The sequence below is a fragment of the Alosa sapidissima genome, chromosome 4 (assembly GCF_018492685.1).
Source record: "Alosa sapidissima isolate fAloSap1 chromosome 4, fAloSap1.pri, whole genome shotgun sequence".
Taxonomy (NCBI): Eukaryota; Metazoa; Chordata; class Actinopteri; order Clupeiformes; family Clupeidae; genus Alosa; species Alosa sapidissima.
In genome coordinates, this window is record NC_055960.1 from 26,731,364 (window position 1) to 26,749,703 (window position 18,340).

General features: G+C 37.8%; 1 protein-coding gene across 5 annotated transcripts in view; it reads left to right on the top strand.

The window, feature by feature from the left end:
- LOC121707382 (sodium- and chloride-dependent GABA transporter 2-like) overlaps nucleotides 1-15,712 on the top strand; it is a 33,299-nt gene extending 17,587 nt beyond the window's left edge. For 4 of the 5 annotated variants that reach the window (XM_042089898.1, XM_042089899.1, XM_042089901.1 and 1 more), the window contains 6 exons: nucleotides 334-446; nucleotides 546-683; nucleotides 5,964-6,066; nucleotides 9,112-9,212; nucleotides 9,373-9,543; nucleotides 12,098-15,712. In XM_042089898.1, coding sequence (XP_041945832.1) covers nucleotides 334-446; nucleotides 546-683; nucleotides 5,964-6,066; nucleotides 9,112-9,212; nucleotides 9,373-9,543; nucleotides 12,098-12,253 — 782 coding nt within the window. In that variant the 3' untranslated portion in view covers nucleotides 12,254-15,712. Of the gene's footprint in view, nucleotides 1-333; nucleotides 447-545; nucleotides 684-5,963; nucleotides 6,067-6,440; nucleotides 6,473-9,111; nucleotides 9,213-9,372; nucleotides 9,544-12,097 lie in introns of those variants that run through there. The other variant, XR_006031311.1, reaches the window with a different exon arrangement.
- Nucleotides 15,713-18,340: the final 2,628 nt, after the last annotated feature.

The following is an 18,340-nucleotide window of genomic DNA, read 5'->3' on the forward strand; positions in this document are numbered from 1 at the left end:
ATTGGGCCACCCTTACCCAGTGCCAGGACTTGTACACCTCATGTACCAGTAAACAGACAAAGACACTCCTCATTCCCTAGACATCCTTTCCAACTGCATCTCTCTGGCAGATGCTACAGATCACACTCCTGGTGTGTGTCCTTGTAAATCGGGTCACCTCTGTGGCCAGCATTAATATTTATGGTTACGAATCTTAGCAGACACTTTTGTTCAAAGCAAAAATCTCTTACATGATCAACAACCTTGCACCATAACCAATGACTGTGCCTTTACTGTATGTACTTGGATAACAAATATTTTTTTAGTGTAATATTATATCATGTGACATTTAAGGTCCTGGACTGGCGTTCATCGCCTACCCACGTGCTGTGGCCATGATGCCTTTTCCACAGTTGTGGGCTATATGTTTCTTCATTATGGTCATTCTCCTTGGGGCGGATACCCAGGTGAGTCTTTGGTGGCTTCACTCTGACTATTATGGTATTTCTTACTTTCTGTTGTTGACTAATGTTTATGTATTTATTTTTGTCTCCGCCTGGATCCAGTTTGTTAGTCTGGAGTGCCTAATGACATCTGTGACAGACATGTTCCCCACTGTGTTTCGGAGGGGATACAGGCGAGAGTTTCTGCTTCTGGGTCTGTGCTTGGTTTGTTTCTTACTGGGGCTCCTACTTGTCACTGAGGTATGTCTGTTATTGCAGAAAGCTTTAAGATCAAGGCGCATACAGTATCAATACGCCTTATTTAGGGTAATAATAATAATAATAAAGCTTTATTTGTATAGCACCTTTCATACACAGAATGCAGCTCAAAGTGCTTTACATTTGAAGCATGTAACACAATAATAGTCAGTCATTATCAATCACTTTTCTTTGCTGTTTATGATATACTCAGCAACATATCAAAAATATAGAAAATGACGTCATAAGACTGGCAGCCTTAACCCTCTTACCCCCCACAAGCACGCCATATGGCAACTGTGGCAAGGAAAAACTCCCATATTCCAGGAAATTCCAGGGTGCAGCCATTGTAAACCAAAACTATAATTGCACCTCCGAGGAATTGCAAGAGTGGGCTTGATCAGGTGCAGTTCGCCAAAAGGATTGCAACAGTACCTCAATTTTGAAAATAGGACACACGGATCAAAAGTTATCTGCATTAACGCAACATCCAATAAGCCAAAACGCATAAATTAAGCGGTTGCTATGATGGTTGCTACGGTAATCATGCTGGTTGCTATGGTGGTTGCTAGGGTCACATTATAGTGGTGGCTGCTAGGTTGTTGCTAGGGTAATTAAGATGGTTGCTAGGGTAATTAGGATGGTTGCTAGAGTGCACATAGTGGTTGCTATGCAAAATAATGCAGTAACTATGGTGGTAACTAGTAGCCTAGAAATCTAGACGCACCCTAGCAGCGTCAAATTAATTTGCTCAGCCTGTACGTCTAGTAGCAAACCATAGGAATTTCTATTGGCGAACATTGTGGATGTTATCCAATCACAGCGCTCTATTTTGTTAGAGAGTCTTAAGGCGGGCTTAACAGGATAACGACAGTCCTGCGATGGTGAACAACAAGGAAGGTGGCTATTGCGAACGAAGAGCGGTTGTTTGAATCGGCATTGGCATCAACTTTGGAGGAGTTGGACTTTTCTTTGAAAGTTGAGCAACACAATGCACTTAAGTCATTCCTTTCGAAGAAGGATGTAAAAAGGATGTATTTGCCGTTTTGCCGGTCGTAGCGCTGGCCTATTGCATGCCTAGGCAGTTTGAAAGACAATTCTCTGCCCGCTCCATGGATTAAGCGAGGTGAATGGCTCGATTCCAGACTATACATTTCAATGATATAGGATGGGCCGCCAGGCTAGGTAACTAGAGTAATCATGCTGTAATCATATGGTGGTTGCTAGGGTAATCATGTTGTAATCATGTTGGCTACTATGGTGGTTGCTAGGGTCACATTATAGTGGTGGTTGCTAGGTTGTTGCTAGGGTAATTAAGATGGTTGCTAAGGTGTTGGTAGGGTCATTAAGATGGTTGCTAGGGTGTTGCTAGCTAGGGTGTTTCTAGGGTACTTACGGTGATTGCTATGCTAAATAACATGGTTGCTGTGGTGGTTGCTAGGGTAATCATGTTGGTTTCTATGGTGGTTGCTGGATTCACATTATAGTGGTGGTTGCTAGGTTGTTGTTAGGGCCATTAAGATTGTTGTTAGGGTACATATGGTGATTGCTATGCTAAATAACCTGGTTGCTATGCTGGTTGCTAGGGTAAACATGTTTGTTGCTATGGTGGTTGCTAGGTTGACATAGTGGTGGTTGAATGGTTGTTGCTCGTATAATTAAGATTGTGGTAGATTACCCGAGTGGTGAAGGAGAAATCAGGCTAAAACAGCAGGTTTAAGAGGGCCTACAGTGTTTTATTTACAATGTGAAAAAATAGTCAAAAATACAGTCCACCTCCTATCCGACACTCGGTCGCACCTGACATGAAGTAAAAAGAAAATGACAAACAAAACATTTAACAGATATGAATATTTAAAGGTCTCTTATGGCTAGGCTACATGCCACTATATAAAGCAGACTTGATCGCAGGACTCACACTAGCCCCTTACCGCGTGTCACAAATCATCAAACCCTTGCATAGAGAAAAGCCGGAGTTTAAATGGCCAATTAACTAATTACTTCCTTTGTTGCTAGGATAATTTAGGTGGTTGCTAGGGTGTTGCTATGCTAAATAACACAGTTACTATGGTGGTTGCTAGGGTCACATTATAGTGGTGGTTGCTAGGTTGTTGCTATGGTAATTAAGATGGTTGCTAGGGTACATATGGTGGTTGCTATGCTAAATAACACATGGATAATGGATTGGCTTAAAAAAAAGATGTGACAGCACTTTGCGCAACAAAAAACAGGAATAACGCAAGCTGTGGTCTACTGGTTAGGGCTTTGGGCTTGAAACCGAGGGTTGTCGGTTTGATCATGGGTAAATACAACTTAAACAGTTCTTTGCAGTGTGTTAATCTGAGAGCAGGCATTGTAAAGAGATGAGATGTGGTCATTTGAAGTCTAACATGCATCAAAAAGCTGGTGTTGTCTGAAATATGGGAAGCTTGAGAACAAGGCCAGGAGGTCACTGTCACATTTTTTACTTGAATAGGCTATCCCAGAAATAAAATAAATAGATGTTGGGTACTCTAGTTTCCTTCAACCACAGCCTTAACATTTGGATTCTGATGAACTCCTCATGGTCCCCCACTCACACCTCAAAACAAAAAGTGACTGGCTTGGGAATAGTCCTCCACCACATATTACATTCTGCCCCACTATTGCCTGTTTTAAATCAAATTTAAAGACACATCTCTTGTTTTTAGCACAAAAGGTCATTTCAGTAATGAGAATTTGACCAAAAACAATCTTACTACTTTTCATACTCATTTATTGTCTCATTTTATCTTTAGGCCTATTTGATTTTTATTTATCTACAGTATGTCATTCTTCTAAATATTTGCTCCTTCTACTCATGTATTATGTTATGCTGTATTATCTACTTGCTTGTCTCACCTGTAAAGGTCCTTGGGCCAACTCCTTTTTTAAAATTGGTTGTGATTTAAAAAGTAATTTGACTTGACTTGAAAAGTTAAAGCAGGTGAAGGCATTGCAGTGAAATTAGACATGGTTGTGAGTAATCTAAGGTACTAATGTACTGGAACAAGAGGTGATGAGTAAACCTTCCTGGGAAAGCCCTTAAAGGAAATGGTAACTAAAGCGAGGGAATGAGGTTGACAAGCATGTACAAAAACAATGAAGATAGGTGTTAAAGGCTTTTTAAATTAGCAACACTTCTTTTGGATTTTGGTTAACAAGTTCTTTGAGGCTACTGAAAAGACGAGCCACTGACTATGGCTGAGGTGTTTGCGGACTGATGGTGACTGTAATCTAAATTAACACTGAGATAACTGAAATCTTGTTGAGGTGTATCTTTGTTTATTTGTTGGTGTCTCTGGTTATGATGTGTCGTAACCCATCATGAGTAGGTTTGGGATGCCAGGTAAAACTGTTGAGGCTTGTGGAAGTGTTGTGGGCCTAATTCAATTAAACACAGTCGTAGGAAGGTGTCTGATTGAAAACCCAAAGTAAAATGCTCACGAAGGCTTTGTTGTTGATGGTTTCTGCTGGTCAGGTTCTATAGTTGGGCCAAGTAAGTGAGCCAAGTAAGATGTTGTGGGCTACTAACAGGGCATGTTGTCCTGTAAAGGAGGGTCTTCACGGATCTTAGGTACAACATGTGCCATGTTTTGTGGCTGCCACTAGCCAGTTGTGGTTATATTTTCATTACAGTTTTTCTTAGTCGCTTTGGTGCTTTTCTCAGATCAGAATGAAAATTCTCATAACTATTAGTTCAACCTCCACAACATTTAGTAATTTGTGCACATCATAAAAGCAATTTCTCCTTCCTCTGAACAAATTGCAAATGCTTTTGAACATGTATCAGTTGCTTTGTCATGTCAGTCAAAATGAACTATACTTATGGATGCTGAATAGTCATTCCCAATGAAATAATAGTCTTCATTTCATTGCTTGAGTCATTACATAAAATATTGTTGAACTGGTTATCAAATGGCATCTGTGTGCTGTGGCTGTCTCCAGTCTTTTGGGCATTGCTGTTGAATCCTTCATCCTGTTGTATAATTAATTAATTAATTAATCAATTATTAGTAAGATCTTCCCAGAGTTTGTGCAAGCACACTCAGACAATGTGCCAACACATTCACCACAACAATATGTGTCTTGCACTAGGCATGGAAATTAGAAGCATATTTTGCCTTAAAATAGATGTTTGTTTTTGCATTGTCAGTATGCTTTACACAGTTAAGTCGAGCTATGGCTGGAATTGTGGAGCATGCATAGGCCAATCATTGTGTTAGTCTGACTATAAAATTCAGTTTTGTCCGATTTTAGTCAGACTGACATGTTAACATAGCCTGACGTAGCCAGACTGTTCAGAATTTGAGTCTGGTACTGGATCATTGGGATGTGATTATGGGATGTGTTTCAACAAAATAGGGGTAAAAAAATATTCTGCACACAACTGGATAGACCTAACCAATGAATTATGTGAATTCTGTAGAACAGCCCAAACATCCTTCTTCTTGACAAGTGAAGTGTCTTTTTATTGCACTGTCAATATCTTGCACAACAGACACAATAGCAAAATCTTAACATCTAGCTTCTCTAGCAAAAGCCTTTATGTTGTAAACAAAATCAACTAAAGCACACCCAGGTGACGTGAATGGCTAGGCAAAATAAAATAAAAAAAACTCAACATGGTCTAAATACTGTAGTTGACGGCATTCAAGACACCACAAGTGTCCACAAAGCATAATAATTATTGTTTGCCTATACTGTGACATTTACCACAATGCAGACATCTTTCTGATAATGTTAAAGTGTTTATTAGCAACAATGCAAGGATTTGCATCTCATGGTTCATCAGGAACCATGGTTTTGAGATTGTCCACAAATTATTGACAAAAAGGCAGGGGCCTTTCACACCAGGAACGATAACTATAACAATAACTATAACCATAGCGATAAAATCGTTCACACTGACCAACAATAAGAAAAGTCTCACTTTGTGTAATGTGATGGCTAAAATTTGATAGATTCTGATTGGCTATCAGCTATTTATTGTTCTCAAAATCGCTCTGAAAGTGATCCATAACGATATTGTTCTTCATGTTGTTATAGTTATAGTTTAGGACTTGGTCATTCATATTAACTAGAATAATATTTTTTTGGCCCTTATTGGTCCATTTCAGTTAAGCTGATGAAAACCTAAAATAAAATGTAGGTTTTTGTATTAGCTTCCTATGGACTTTCAATCAGTGGTTATTTTATCATTAAGTCTAATCATGCATTTTAAAATAACATTTTCATTCAATTAACCATTTCTCCTTTTTTCAGGGTGGCTTGTATTTCCTACAACTTTTTGACCACTATGTTTGCAGTGGCAACAACCTTTTGTTACTCTCTGTCTGCCAGTCTATAGCCATTGGATGGATCTATGGTGAGTTGTATTTTCATCATCATACTTGACAGTTAATCTGCAGTTAATCTGAAAAGTTTCTACAAATATAACTATTCAATGTATTCAGTTGGCATGACAAATGTTTGATTAATTGGCCATGGTGAATGTTTAATAAACTGGTTAGAGACTTGCGGTCCACTTTTTGGTAATTTACTCTCCTACCCATTGAATCTTTTGTAGTTTTTGTAGACCTGTTCTTTTGCCTGACAGACTTAAACAGCTAGCAGTTCAATTCAAGTAGCCTCGAAATTGCTTCCACACTGAGAACCCAAGTACAAACTGAGTGGGTCAAGGAATGCTGTCTACTAAATTGATGATGTCTTTTGTCCTTAATTCTATTGCGCTTTGTGCAGACTTTACTATGCTGTGGTATTGGTCTTTACAAGTGAGTATGACGGAGAGGGGTCATAAGAACTTGTCTGGCTTGAATCAGAGTTTCCTTTTTCCCATGAGACTTAACTCTTAACACCTGACACATACATTGCATGCATATACACAACAAAACAGAGCTCTTTAGTTTCTACTTAAAACTCTGTCCTGTCCTGTGAGTTAATACTGCATGGATATTGTATTGAGATACCCTTACCCCTATACCTGGGTTATAAGCTCTTTGGAATACTGACAATAGAGCGCTGTCAATGAGCATTCCAGTCATGAGCCTGTAGAGGCTTGCTTTGGCATTGGCTCTCAGCTGCAACCGAGGTCAGCTTGGTATGTTTGAGCATTTAAGTGCCAAGGATTAGGCCTGCTCTGTACTTATGCAGCATGTTGCAAGTCTGCCTGCAAATGTTATCAACCATTTGTATTTATCCTAATAAAAACACCTAACACAACTTATTTTACAGTACGCTATTAATAAAGCGGATTCCATATTGTAGCGGATTCCATATTGTAGCCTTCTCATTTTTCCGAGTATCCCTCATATATAAACATAACTGGACTGATTATCAGTCCGTGTTCTTCGGACACTACAGCAGGTTAGTCTCTTTGGTAATACAGGAATTAGTTAATCAAATCATTGTCTATGGTGATTCAAACACTACTGACCCCAACAGATGCATCAGAAAATGATTTGCACGTAGCAAAGGGGATATTCCTGCGCAGTTTAAGAGCTATTTTATAGCTAATTCACGGTCATTCTTATTTAACTTGACAATCTGCAGTTTCTTACTTAGTGAAGGACATTCTTTTTTTATAAGATTTATGGAACAGCCTTTCCTATCTCGCAAAAACTGTTCCTCTATAAAAACTATAAAATAAAAGTTAATTTAAAAGCTGCTTTGTAACCAGTTTTCTTATGTATTGTTGTTCAGTATGCATGTACTGTATGTATAAATGCATGTTCTGTTTTGTTGTGTGATTATTGTCATTTTGCTGTTTGCTATCACTCACATGAAGTCTACTCTATTTATTAATATGTTCATTTAAAATGTGTATAACTTTATGACATTTTGTTATCATTGGTGCACGCTCCAAATAAGCCTTTTGGGCTTTCTGCATCCCCCTGCACAGCATTGCTTATTTTTTTTTATCTTTCTTATCTAATGTACATTTGTGCAAAATAATAAAACCTAACCTAAAACTTAAATAAAAATTCAAGGAAGTATCAAGATAAGACTATGCTGTGAAAATATGACCAAAGGGACCGAGTGTGTTTTTCAGGTTCGAGGCAGAGCTAGGAGGGCCAAATATAATTATTACTTCAGTTTTGTTTTCATTTACCTGTAAACTCAAAGAATGAGCCAAGGTGGAGCATATACAATAAAAATAAAAGAGTACCTAAAATTGCTGCCAACAATACCACAATTAATGGGTGCAGAGGATGGCGAACAGTTTCCTATTTAAACAGAAAACATTCTCTCATTTAGTTATTTTTTATACTGAGCGTTGCTGACAAACCTCACACACTAAATGTTTTAAAAATGTTAAATGTTACATTAAGAATGTGTAGGACTAAAAGGACACAGGAACTAGGATCAGTTGAGAGAAATATATCACTGACAACTTTCAACAGAGCAGATTCTGTATTATCCAGTGCTCTGAGACGTGACTGTAAAAAAAGCAAAACAACTTCTCAGAAAGTGTGAATATTCTCCCAGGACACAACTAATCATTCAGAATTCCATCTGTCTAGAAGTGTGAAAAGGTTAATCATAGAATCCAATTGGCCCAAAGGTATAGATTAAATTACATCAGTAAATTTCATGATGACAGCTATGTCGAATTGTATGGTATGTTTCTACAAGCAAGGATGTAACCATGGTTCAGTGAAACCAGTGTGTGTGTGTGTGCATGTGTGTGTGTGGGGGGGGGCTGTATTTGAACATCGATAAATGACTGTTGTCAATGTGCCCTCCACATATATTGGCACCTCTGTTGAAGTTAACTAAAAAAAGGCAATTTTTGGCAACATAACATCAACAGTTTTTCTTACAATGAATCCAACCTTGAAGTAAGAGCTAGTAGGGCTGAATGATTCATCTTGTTTACATTTTCATTGCAATATGAAAAGTCACAATTAATACTTCGCAAAAGATGGCCTAGAATGCGATGACTAATAAAAATGATTTTCTGTACTCATGCCATGCATTCACATTCAGTATGCAAACATTTAACCATTTGGCCTTTCAGAGGGATCTCTACAATTCCACTGTATGGGTTACAAATTAATTTGGGCTTTAGATCATGCTCTCAGTCAAGAATTGTATGTGTAAAATTGTATTTGAACTCATGGATTTGTGAACGCGAGCATCTTTTCACCTTTTCATTTTTTGACTGCTGAATTCCTTTAGTCTTCCTCTGAAGGGTCACATAAAAAGAGAAAAAATATTTCTTAGCCTCCATATGAGAACATATAGAATAAAGTTCTAGGATAAAATAACTTTGATTGTTGTAAAATGGATTATTTAGCTTTTTCACTGGAGGGCTTTGGCCATTTATGTCAATTTGTCAGTTCTGCCACATTACCAAAAATGGGCTTTCAAAAGCAATTTTGTCAATGGTTGTTTTAATTTTCTGTGCCAGGTGCTGATAGTTTTTATGACAACATAGAAGATATGATCGGCTACCGTCCATGGCCTCTCATGAAGTACTGTTGGCTATACATCACCCCAACTGTTTGCATGGTCAGTACAGTATTACCTTATGTTATTTGTAATTTTCACACCTCTAGCCAAGAATAAAACTGTCATGTTTAATATTTTAAGAAGTCTTGTCAGCCAATCAATATAAATCATGTTTTGCAGATCTGCAACTTATCCTCAACTAACTCTGCCTTCTTCCCAGGGTACCTTTATTTTCAATATAGTGAAGTATCAGCCCCTGAAGTTCAACAAGACCTATGTGTACCCTGACTGGGCATACATAATGGGGTGGTTCTTAGGCCTGTTCTGCGTGTTTCTGGTGCCTCTGTGGGTTATCTATAAACTCTCAAGGTCCAAGATGTCTGTGTTGCAGGTAATAAACCATCTGGAGTTGATAATGTATTCTGATGATAATGCAGTGTTTTCCATACATTGACTTATTTGTGGCGGGCCTCCATTATAACCAACATTGACCTCCAGGCACTTGTTATTAGATAATAGATTTGTTCTAAAACAGATACTTCTGGTCCTTGATTTAAATTGGCTGAATCACACTCAACGCCACTGTAAAACCGAACACAAACATTCTCACATTTCATTTCACAAGGGCTCTCATTTCTCTGATTTTGTTAGAATTCATACATTACAAACTGGAGCATTTTTTAAATTCTCGAGAATTTAGCTAGTTTCTCTTTGTCTGCACTTCTTTTTTATACCATTAGGGTGCTCCTCCTAGTGGGTTTGCACCTGCCCAAGGACCTTCCCATGGGCTACTCTCATAGCCTGTTTCCATTTATTACATGCCCTTCAATAATTTTTGTGATACGATCTAGGAAAACCCTTCACATGGTGCACTCAAAAATCAAGTCAAGTCAAGTCAAGTCGGCTTTTATTGTCAATTTCTTTACATGCACTGGTCATACAAAGAATTGAAATTTCGTTTCTTACTTTCCCATGCAGACATAGACATGCTTTAAATACAGACATAGACATACTATGGACATAGCCATAGACAATAAACATTAAATTAAAGTGCAAGACTGAAATATAGAACATGTATGTATCAAAATAGAAATATAGGACATATATATAAAAAAAAAATAGAGGTAGTTGTGTTGTATATTTCTATAGTCTTAACAGTTACATGAAGTTTAAACTTGTGCTTGTGTGACCTGTATATTTACATTGATATGCAGTATGCAGTAATTCAAGTATATCAGGCTTGATGTGAAGCAGCAACACGTTTGGCTGCGCAGTCACAGTGCAGTTCCACATGCCGGTGTTGGGGGGGGGGGTTTGGTAGACAGGATCCTAGTTTCCTAGGTTCCTGGTTGGCTGGTGGGTGGGGGGGGGGCTGTCAGTGATGGGAGAGTGGGTAGAGTGTTCAGCATCCTGATTGCTTGGTGGCTTGATCCTTGATTTTTGCTCAATTTCAACCCTCTCTGGTGAAATTTCACCAACTTAAGATTCTGATACCATCCTGGCAACATTCTGGACACTGCCCCCATAAGTTGGTAAAATTGCACCATGTGAAAGCGTTTTCCCAGATCGCATTATATTTAGGCATTGCCTGCACCTGCTTTTTTGCGTAATCATGTTTTTTGCTGACTCACCATTAAACTTTGCTTCAACTCTTTCTGTCCTTCATGACCCGCTATGCCATGGTTTTCTCACCATGACACCATGATTTTCAAGCTTGGCTTTGAATGTATTGTTTTTTTTGAAAGGCTAAGACTAACATAAAGTGACAAAGTCCATACTATTTTAGTGTAATGTGCCATACATTACACTAAAATAGTTACATAGAAACCTGATTCATTGTTTAAAATTACTTCTCTGATGGCTGTTATTCATTTGACTCATTTTTCCAACACAAGTGATATATTTCTTGTTGTGATATGATATGACATGATACAGTTCTCATTTATGCACGCAACCGCCCCACCCACCTCAATGTGCACCTAGATGATATTAACCCAAAGCCTCCCTACACCGACACCTGCCCCTGATACAACCCTACAACTCCTTCTCACTCCCCACCCCACCCAATACAATCTAAGTCTGTGAGAAACACTACTATTACACGGCTCTTCAGAGTGCTGCAGAAAGTTCCATTCACATGAGTGGGCCTTCCCAACGTTCTGAGATCTGTTAAAACAATTTTTTATACATTTGGGTTAGGGTTAAGGATAGCCTTAAAGTCGATGGTGGCAGCACTGCCTTAAAGTCGACGGTGGGGGCCCAAAAGACCATCAAGCGACTAGATCTAGATGATAGATAGATAGATACTTTATTGATCCCCAAGGGGAAATCAAGTATCAAGTATCAAGACTATGATAAGCATAGCCTATTGTCATGGTTATAGGTAGTATATTTAACTGAGTGATGAAATTTGGCTTATTTGAAAAAAAGTACACATTTTTTAAATACTCTAAATGCAATCCCTCAAAGTATTTTGTTACAAACTACATTTGATTTTTTCTAATCCTGCAAAATACAAATGACAAAATACGCTAAAGTAATTAAATACATATTACAAATACATCTACTGTAATTAAAATACTGCCCATGTCTGGCAAAAGGGATAGTCAAGATGGACAAAAAGGTTGTGGTTATGCTAGATTAAGCATGTTCAGCTGTGCTAGGAGAGGAGGTTCTCTCGTAAGAATCAGGTCTTCACAAGTTTTTTTTAAAAAAAATAGAGAGTGATGCCCCCACTCTGGTTGAAACTGGTGGCACGTTTCACCACTAAAACCTGTGTGTGATGTGCACAAATGTTACAGTTTCAAATTAGAGCCCATTGAGTTGGGTTTATTGAGTTTAGATTGAGTTTTGCTGAACAGTCTCAAGGGCTCCATTAGCCTTTTTTGGCTGATTTGTATTTCTGCTTGATCTAAATGTAAACAATGAATACTTCTTCTTTCCAGACACTAAAACATCTATGCCGTCCTGCCAACATTCAGAATCAGAACCTCAATCTGAAGCAGACAGCTGAGCGATGCCCATTGAACCCTGTTGCATCACATTCTCCTCCTTCTAATGAGTTCAAGAGAAATGGAGTGGAACTGGAGATGCAAGTTTAACAGACTTCATTATTACAGCTGTATTGCTTCACATTTGAAAAAACAAAGTTGTTACTCCCATCGTATCTGTTAATCTAGTAATCATCTAATTTGTTGTGTGTATGGAGCATAAGGGAGAGCAAGAGAGATGGACAAGAGAGAGTCAAGTTGAGTTCCCTGCTGCCCCTAAAATGAAAGCAATAAATGGTTACATATAAAACAAAATCATAAAAAAGATCAAACTAAAATTTTAACTAATGATGACATTTCTATTTTTACTTAATGTGGAAATGAATTGCCTGGCACAGTCACCTACAGTATACCTCAATTTTGTGCTTCAATATTTGTTGCTGTATTTTACTTATTCTGTTTTCTGGAGAGAACATTTTTAAATGATGACAACAAACTACTTTGTTCCCCTCCCTTTCCAAGCGTGTGGGGCAACCCTTTTTTAGAGCCAGAGTTTTGATTTGTTCTTACCAACGGTATGGCGCTTCAACATGGCAAAAGCCATGTACAGTAAGTGGACTCGCTCCAGACGTACAGTGCCCTCCACAATAATTGGTGCCCCTGGAAAATATTTGTAAAAGGGTTATTATAAATCTAATTTTTTTGTGAATCAGCATAATTTCACACAGTTTACAAATGTACAAAATCCAATAATTGATTCATGTAACTTTATCTAGAGAAAAATATAAAAAAGACCTCAAAAAATGCCTGAATCTACATTTAGGGGAATCTCTAAAACATTCAAAACAACTGGAACAGGGACAAACACACCTGGATGAGAACCCATGTTGCTTTTACCACCATGCACAATGGGGATGGTAGAAAGGTTTAAAAAACCTCCAAGGATCAGTATTAGAGAGCATCGGCAAAAAGTAGCATCTTGGAGTCACCAAGTCTACAAAAAATCCCACCAGATGCCACTTCAAAAGCCCTTTCTTTCATTTAAAACAACACCAAAGAGTTTTTGTATCTTAAAATAATGGTTTTAGTGGTTCATCAACTCATAACAGGGTGAACGGCACTTCTGCATTCGCTTCGCGACCCCTCTTGGCTATAACCGCACTATGCAAGTTTGCCAGATAGGGTAGCGGATCTGTAGTTCGATGGAATGAGACATAAGAAACTACAAATTTGACTTGCTTCTGATGTCGCAATACATACTTTCAGAAAATCATGAAACATACTCTACCTTGTCTGTGGACATTGTTATTTCCAATAGCCAGGAGTTTGCTAAGGGGATTTTGACTAAGCTGTGTTTACTGGCCAATTGAAATAAAAATGTAGCTTTTTGGCAAGAAACACTCACTTTGGATTTAGTTTTAAAAGGATGAATACTTGTATAGTACAATCGTCTACTGTTAAGTGGTAGAGGGTCTCTTATAACGTGTGTGATATGTATGTGATATAAAAATATGTGCAGATCAAAATGATTTACTGAACACCAAATCAAGATTCTGTTATGGTGATCTCAGTCCCCTGATCTGAAGTCCATAGAAAAACAGCGGGTTGAGCTGAGTTGAAGGCATTATGAGATGTTATAAGGGAAGATTAACTGCTGTTTATTGACAAAGGGAGGTTGCACAAAGTATTATATACAGGGGCGACCTTCTGTCAAGGTAAACCTTTTCTTTTCAGTGTGAGACTAAGTTAAATCAGCGAGATTAGATTTTTGTATAACCCTCTTTCGTCTTTACAAGGAGGTAATTGTGGAGGGCACTGTAATATGAAAGGCTCATTCTAGCTAACGAGTACACAATAATTTGTACTTTCAGATGATCGTACACTAATGGAAGCATAATTATGAATACTACATTAATTTCTTCTAATAGATCCCCATACGTCTGCCACACTGTACTTTGAAATTACAATTGATAAGACAGAAAAAGAATTTAACAATATCTGTTGAAGATTTAGGTCTACGAGCTGACTTTACTTTACTTGACTCAAAACTGCCCATGAAAAAAAACACCTTTGCTGCTCTAATTTCCATCTCTTTCAGTTCTGCCTTCGCCAGGCAGTGCCCCAATCCTTCCCACCCATATTTAAGTTGAAGTATTTGGTAGACGCTTTTATCCGAAGCAACATAATAAATCATATAGAAAATGGACTGTAAAATATGATGTTATTACTATTGCACATTTATACAGAAACTGATAAAGATCAATGGTAGCTTTTTGTAGTGTACTGTATGTTCACAGTGGAAATTAAGAAGTGTAGCAGATGCAGATGTTTCGATAGAATTCTGTCTGGTTGCAAAGTGATGTGATGATTTCAGGCATCTCATCTCAGACATTCTGATCCACTTTACCATGCTTAAAACAGCTTTGACAGGTCTGCAAAACTGAAATATTTGAATGACGTTGAGTTATGTTACAGCTAAAGAAAGGTTGACACTTTGCTCCCACCTGCCTAGCATAAGACTTGTTGCCATACCATATAATACACAGTAAAAACGTTGGTCACACTTAACTTGGATAGTCCACCCAAAGACTATCTACAGATGCATAGATTATCATCAAACAATCTGGTGACACTCTGTCAACTGCAATTTATGATTAAAGTCAAGGTTAGGTTGGATTTGGTTGTGGTGATATTCAGTAATTGTTAAGCAAAACTTTTACATACTGAAAGAGATGGTCTGTTAAGTCTGGGCAGACTGCAAAGTGAAGCGTTACCGAAAACTCTACTGTATCTGCCACATGTCAAAGTGATCGCCTTTGTGTTGGCTCTCAGCACACAAAAGACCAAAACCTAAATGTGCCGAAGTAATTTCCAGCCTTTCAAGATCACTAACCCATATGTGGAAGATGAACAATGCAATGCTAGTAAAACTATAGCAGTCAGATAAAGATATTGCACTAAGATGCCTGATGTTTTGACAGGAAAAAAATACTACAATATGTATTACCAAACAAAAACGTTTGAAACAATAGTTGTTATTATTTGTTTAGATAATAGATAGATAGCCTACCTCACTTCCAGAAATCACAGTAAGATTAATTTTATCAACAAGATCATTTTGTGGGTGTGAATTTATGGGGATATTGTTTTTCAAGGAAACAGTGAATTGCAACAATAATTTATTCATCCTTTTAAGGACGCTTAGGATGCATTATTTTGTGATTCATTTCTATATATAATCATCAGTGATGTAACTATTTTCAATTTTGAATAGTGTTTTAATAAATTTCATGACATAATGTTAATGCTCAGATTTGATTAGCAGTATACCATCTATGGGTGCCATGGTACCAGCTCAGGTGTGTCAGCCAGCAGCTGTACACTGTTATGTGTCTGGTTGAATAACAATCACCATTAGACACCTTACGCTTCACACACCTTTCTCATCATCATATTTTCCAATAATCAACCTATTTCCTTTGTTTCTTGGTGTCACATTCGTGACATTAGTTTGTAATGGCAGCTTATAAGGACATGATGCACTGTAAAAATAAAGAGTGATTGAACAAACTTTTGCCCAACCATTTTTCGTCATGTAGTCGTTTTGATCAGTTGTGGGAAAAAAAGAATATACCCTTTTCCTAAGCTCCAAACAGTTACGGAGAGCTGTCTATAGGTAATTAGTAATTAATAAGTAATTTAAGTTAGAGTATGAACTACAAAAGTCTGTTTGTTTGCAATGTCTCAGTGCAAATTCTTGCAAGTTGAAATCTGTCATATATTTAGGTAAAAACTTGTTATTTACCAAAGAAAGAGTCTGTGAAGAAGGCATACTCCATACTTAGTACAGAATTCAATTCAAGGTCTTTTTAACTCCTTGAAAATAGTTAAACTCGACATTTTACATAGTTGAAAATTGAAATATGGTGACTCCTTACAAGGATCTAATAATCTCTGCAAAGTCAGTGGCAACCTGCCAATTACAGTATACTGTATGTCCGTGGGAACAAGCCACATTGAGACTGAATTGAGTGTGCCTAATTACAGCACAGTGAAGTTTACATGACAGTTATACTGTAGTTCATCAGCAGTATTTATTTGTGGAGTAACCAGTGGAAGCAAGCAACAAGAAGGGGCAAACAGCCTACTGTAAATCCTTTTTAACCTTCAGGACATCAATCAATGTGATAATAAGGTGAGCGCAAATGATCTAATGACAAGTAGACAGCATAATTGATTTAGGTATCGTGGCAGGCCTGCTGCTGCTTATGACCTTTTATCTTAATGTATTAAAAAAATGTATTTTTACACTAACATTGGATATTAAAACCTTTCCAGAATGTCATTTTTTTTCACCTTCATGTGGAATCAAGTTTGTGTAGAATCCTAAACACATGGTCATATATATTTGTTATGGCTGATCACACCAGCAGTCTTACTTCATTGTCCTCCAGCTGTCAACAAGATGTGTTAGATGTCCTCAGCTGTGTGTGCTCAGAACACCTCCAATGGTCATACAAAGTCCTGGCTCTGTAAATGGACATCTAAATGGCTAGAGCCAAGCCATACATTATTCCAAACAATTAACAACATGTTACTGCAGGAGCAAGCATGAAAGGAATGTGATTTGATTGGTTGTTGATCAAAATAATATTCTTTTGCCATTATCACAGATATAGCCTATCGTAATGTAAATATTTCAGATGTTTTCATTAACTTTCAAGTAGCCTAAGTAGGAGCTAGTTTCTGCACATATTGTGCAGGCCCAAGAATTGTTTGCAATGGTGGAAATCCATGGGAATCCAAACAAAGCAAGGCTCTCATACAGCTTGAGAGTTGTCTAGGTAACACCTAAAAGCTAGCTTGTTTAAAACTAGTGTGGGGAAACTGAAAAACATTGAAGTCATTTACCCGAAAATGTTGCCTTGGCAAGGCAAAAAGCATTTTCTGAGTCACATCCCACCCCAGCCATGGACTGTTTACTCTCCTCCCCTCCACCAGGCACTAGGCTACAGGAACCTCTATTCCTGCATCAGTATAGGCTCAGGAAGAGTGTCTTCCCTGAGGCTATGACCCTGCTGAACTTCAGCATTCTAAGCATACTAAGCATTAATTTAGCACTCTATGCTCTGCCTGAGTACTATACTTCTATACTTCTCCTCCCTGTAGGTCAGGGGTCTCAAACTACCGGCCCGCGTCCGGTCCAATTCCAGCCCGCAACCTAATGTCAAAATAATAATGTAATTCGGCCCTTGAGGGTATTTTTAATTGCGACAAACAATGGCACTGATTAAAATAGACGATAGATACTCTCCTCTAGTTGCTAGACATCCAGAGCTTTGATTTAAGCCCAAATTCGCTGCACAAAGTTTTCAGGAAATACTTGTATTACACACGAGAAACACGAAGACGTGCATTTGTTTGTAATGACGTGGAAACGATGTAGGCCATAGATTTGCACAAATTGAAGCAGAAATATAGGCCTACACCAAATGTTGAAAAAAAGTTCACGTGTGTCCACTAAGCATACCATGCTTATTACCCTCTGCCCAACATAGCTGGAGGTGGCAGTGCTAATCGTGATGATAGTGTCTGTAATGGACGTGGTACAGACAGCAGGGGTAGTAAAAATAGGGCTCTGAAGAACTACAAAGTCACCTGTGTTAGGAACTGATTTGACCAGGCTACTTTATTGTAGGCCTGTAATAACGGTTTGTGGTTACAGTAATAGTTTACTATTGTTGGTTTGCATCTTAGGCCTACTGTTTTCCTGTTAATTTGTTATGTGGGTAATATGACAAAAAAGAAAGTAAACCTGCTCAAATATGTTCAACATCCAGTATTTACTGAAAGGTGCATAATTTGAAGTGCTTATATACCATCCAGTGGCAGATTAGATGGGTAATTTACCCCCTCCATAAACTTTTGATTATACTCAAAGACTTATACATTTACAGTAGAACTTTATCTCTGACCATTTTCAAGCCATAGCCTTTTGAAATTTTGATATAAAAATCCAATGGTGTCGTTTTCTTAACCCTGGCTCCTAAAGGATTAAATAAGTTATGAGAGGAAAATATTTTTGTTTGGTGTGAAACACACACATACCTGTTTTTATGCTTTTTTGTTTTTATAATTTGTATTAATATTTATTTTATCATTATTTTATTTATAAGCTAAGTGTCTAAAAAAAGATAA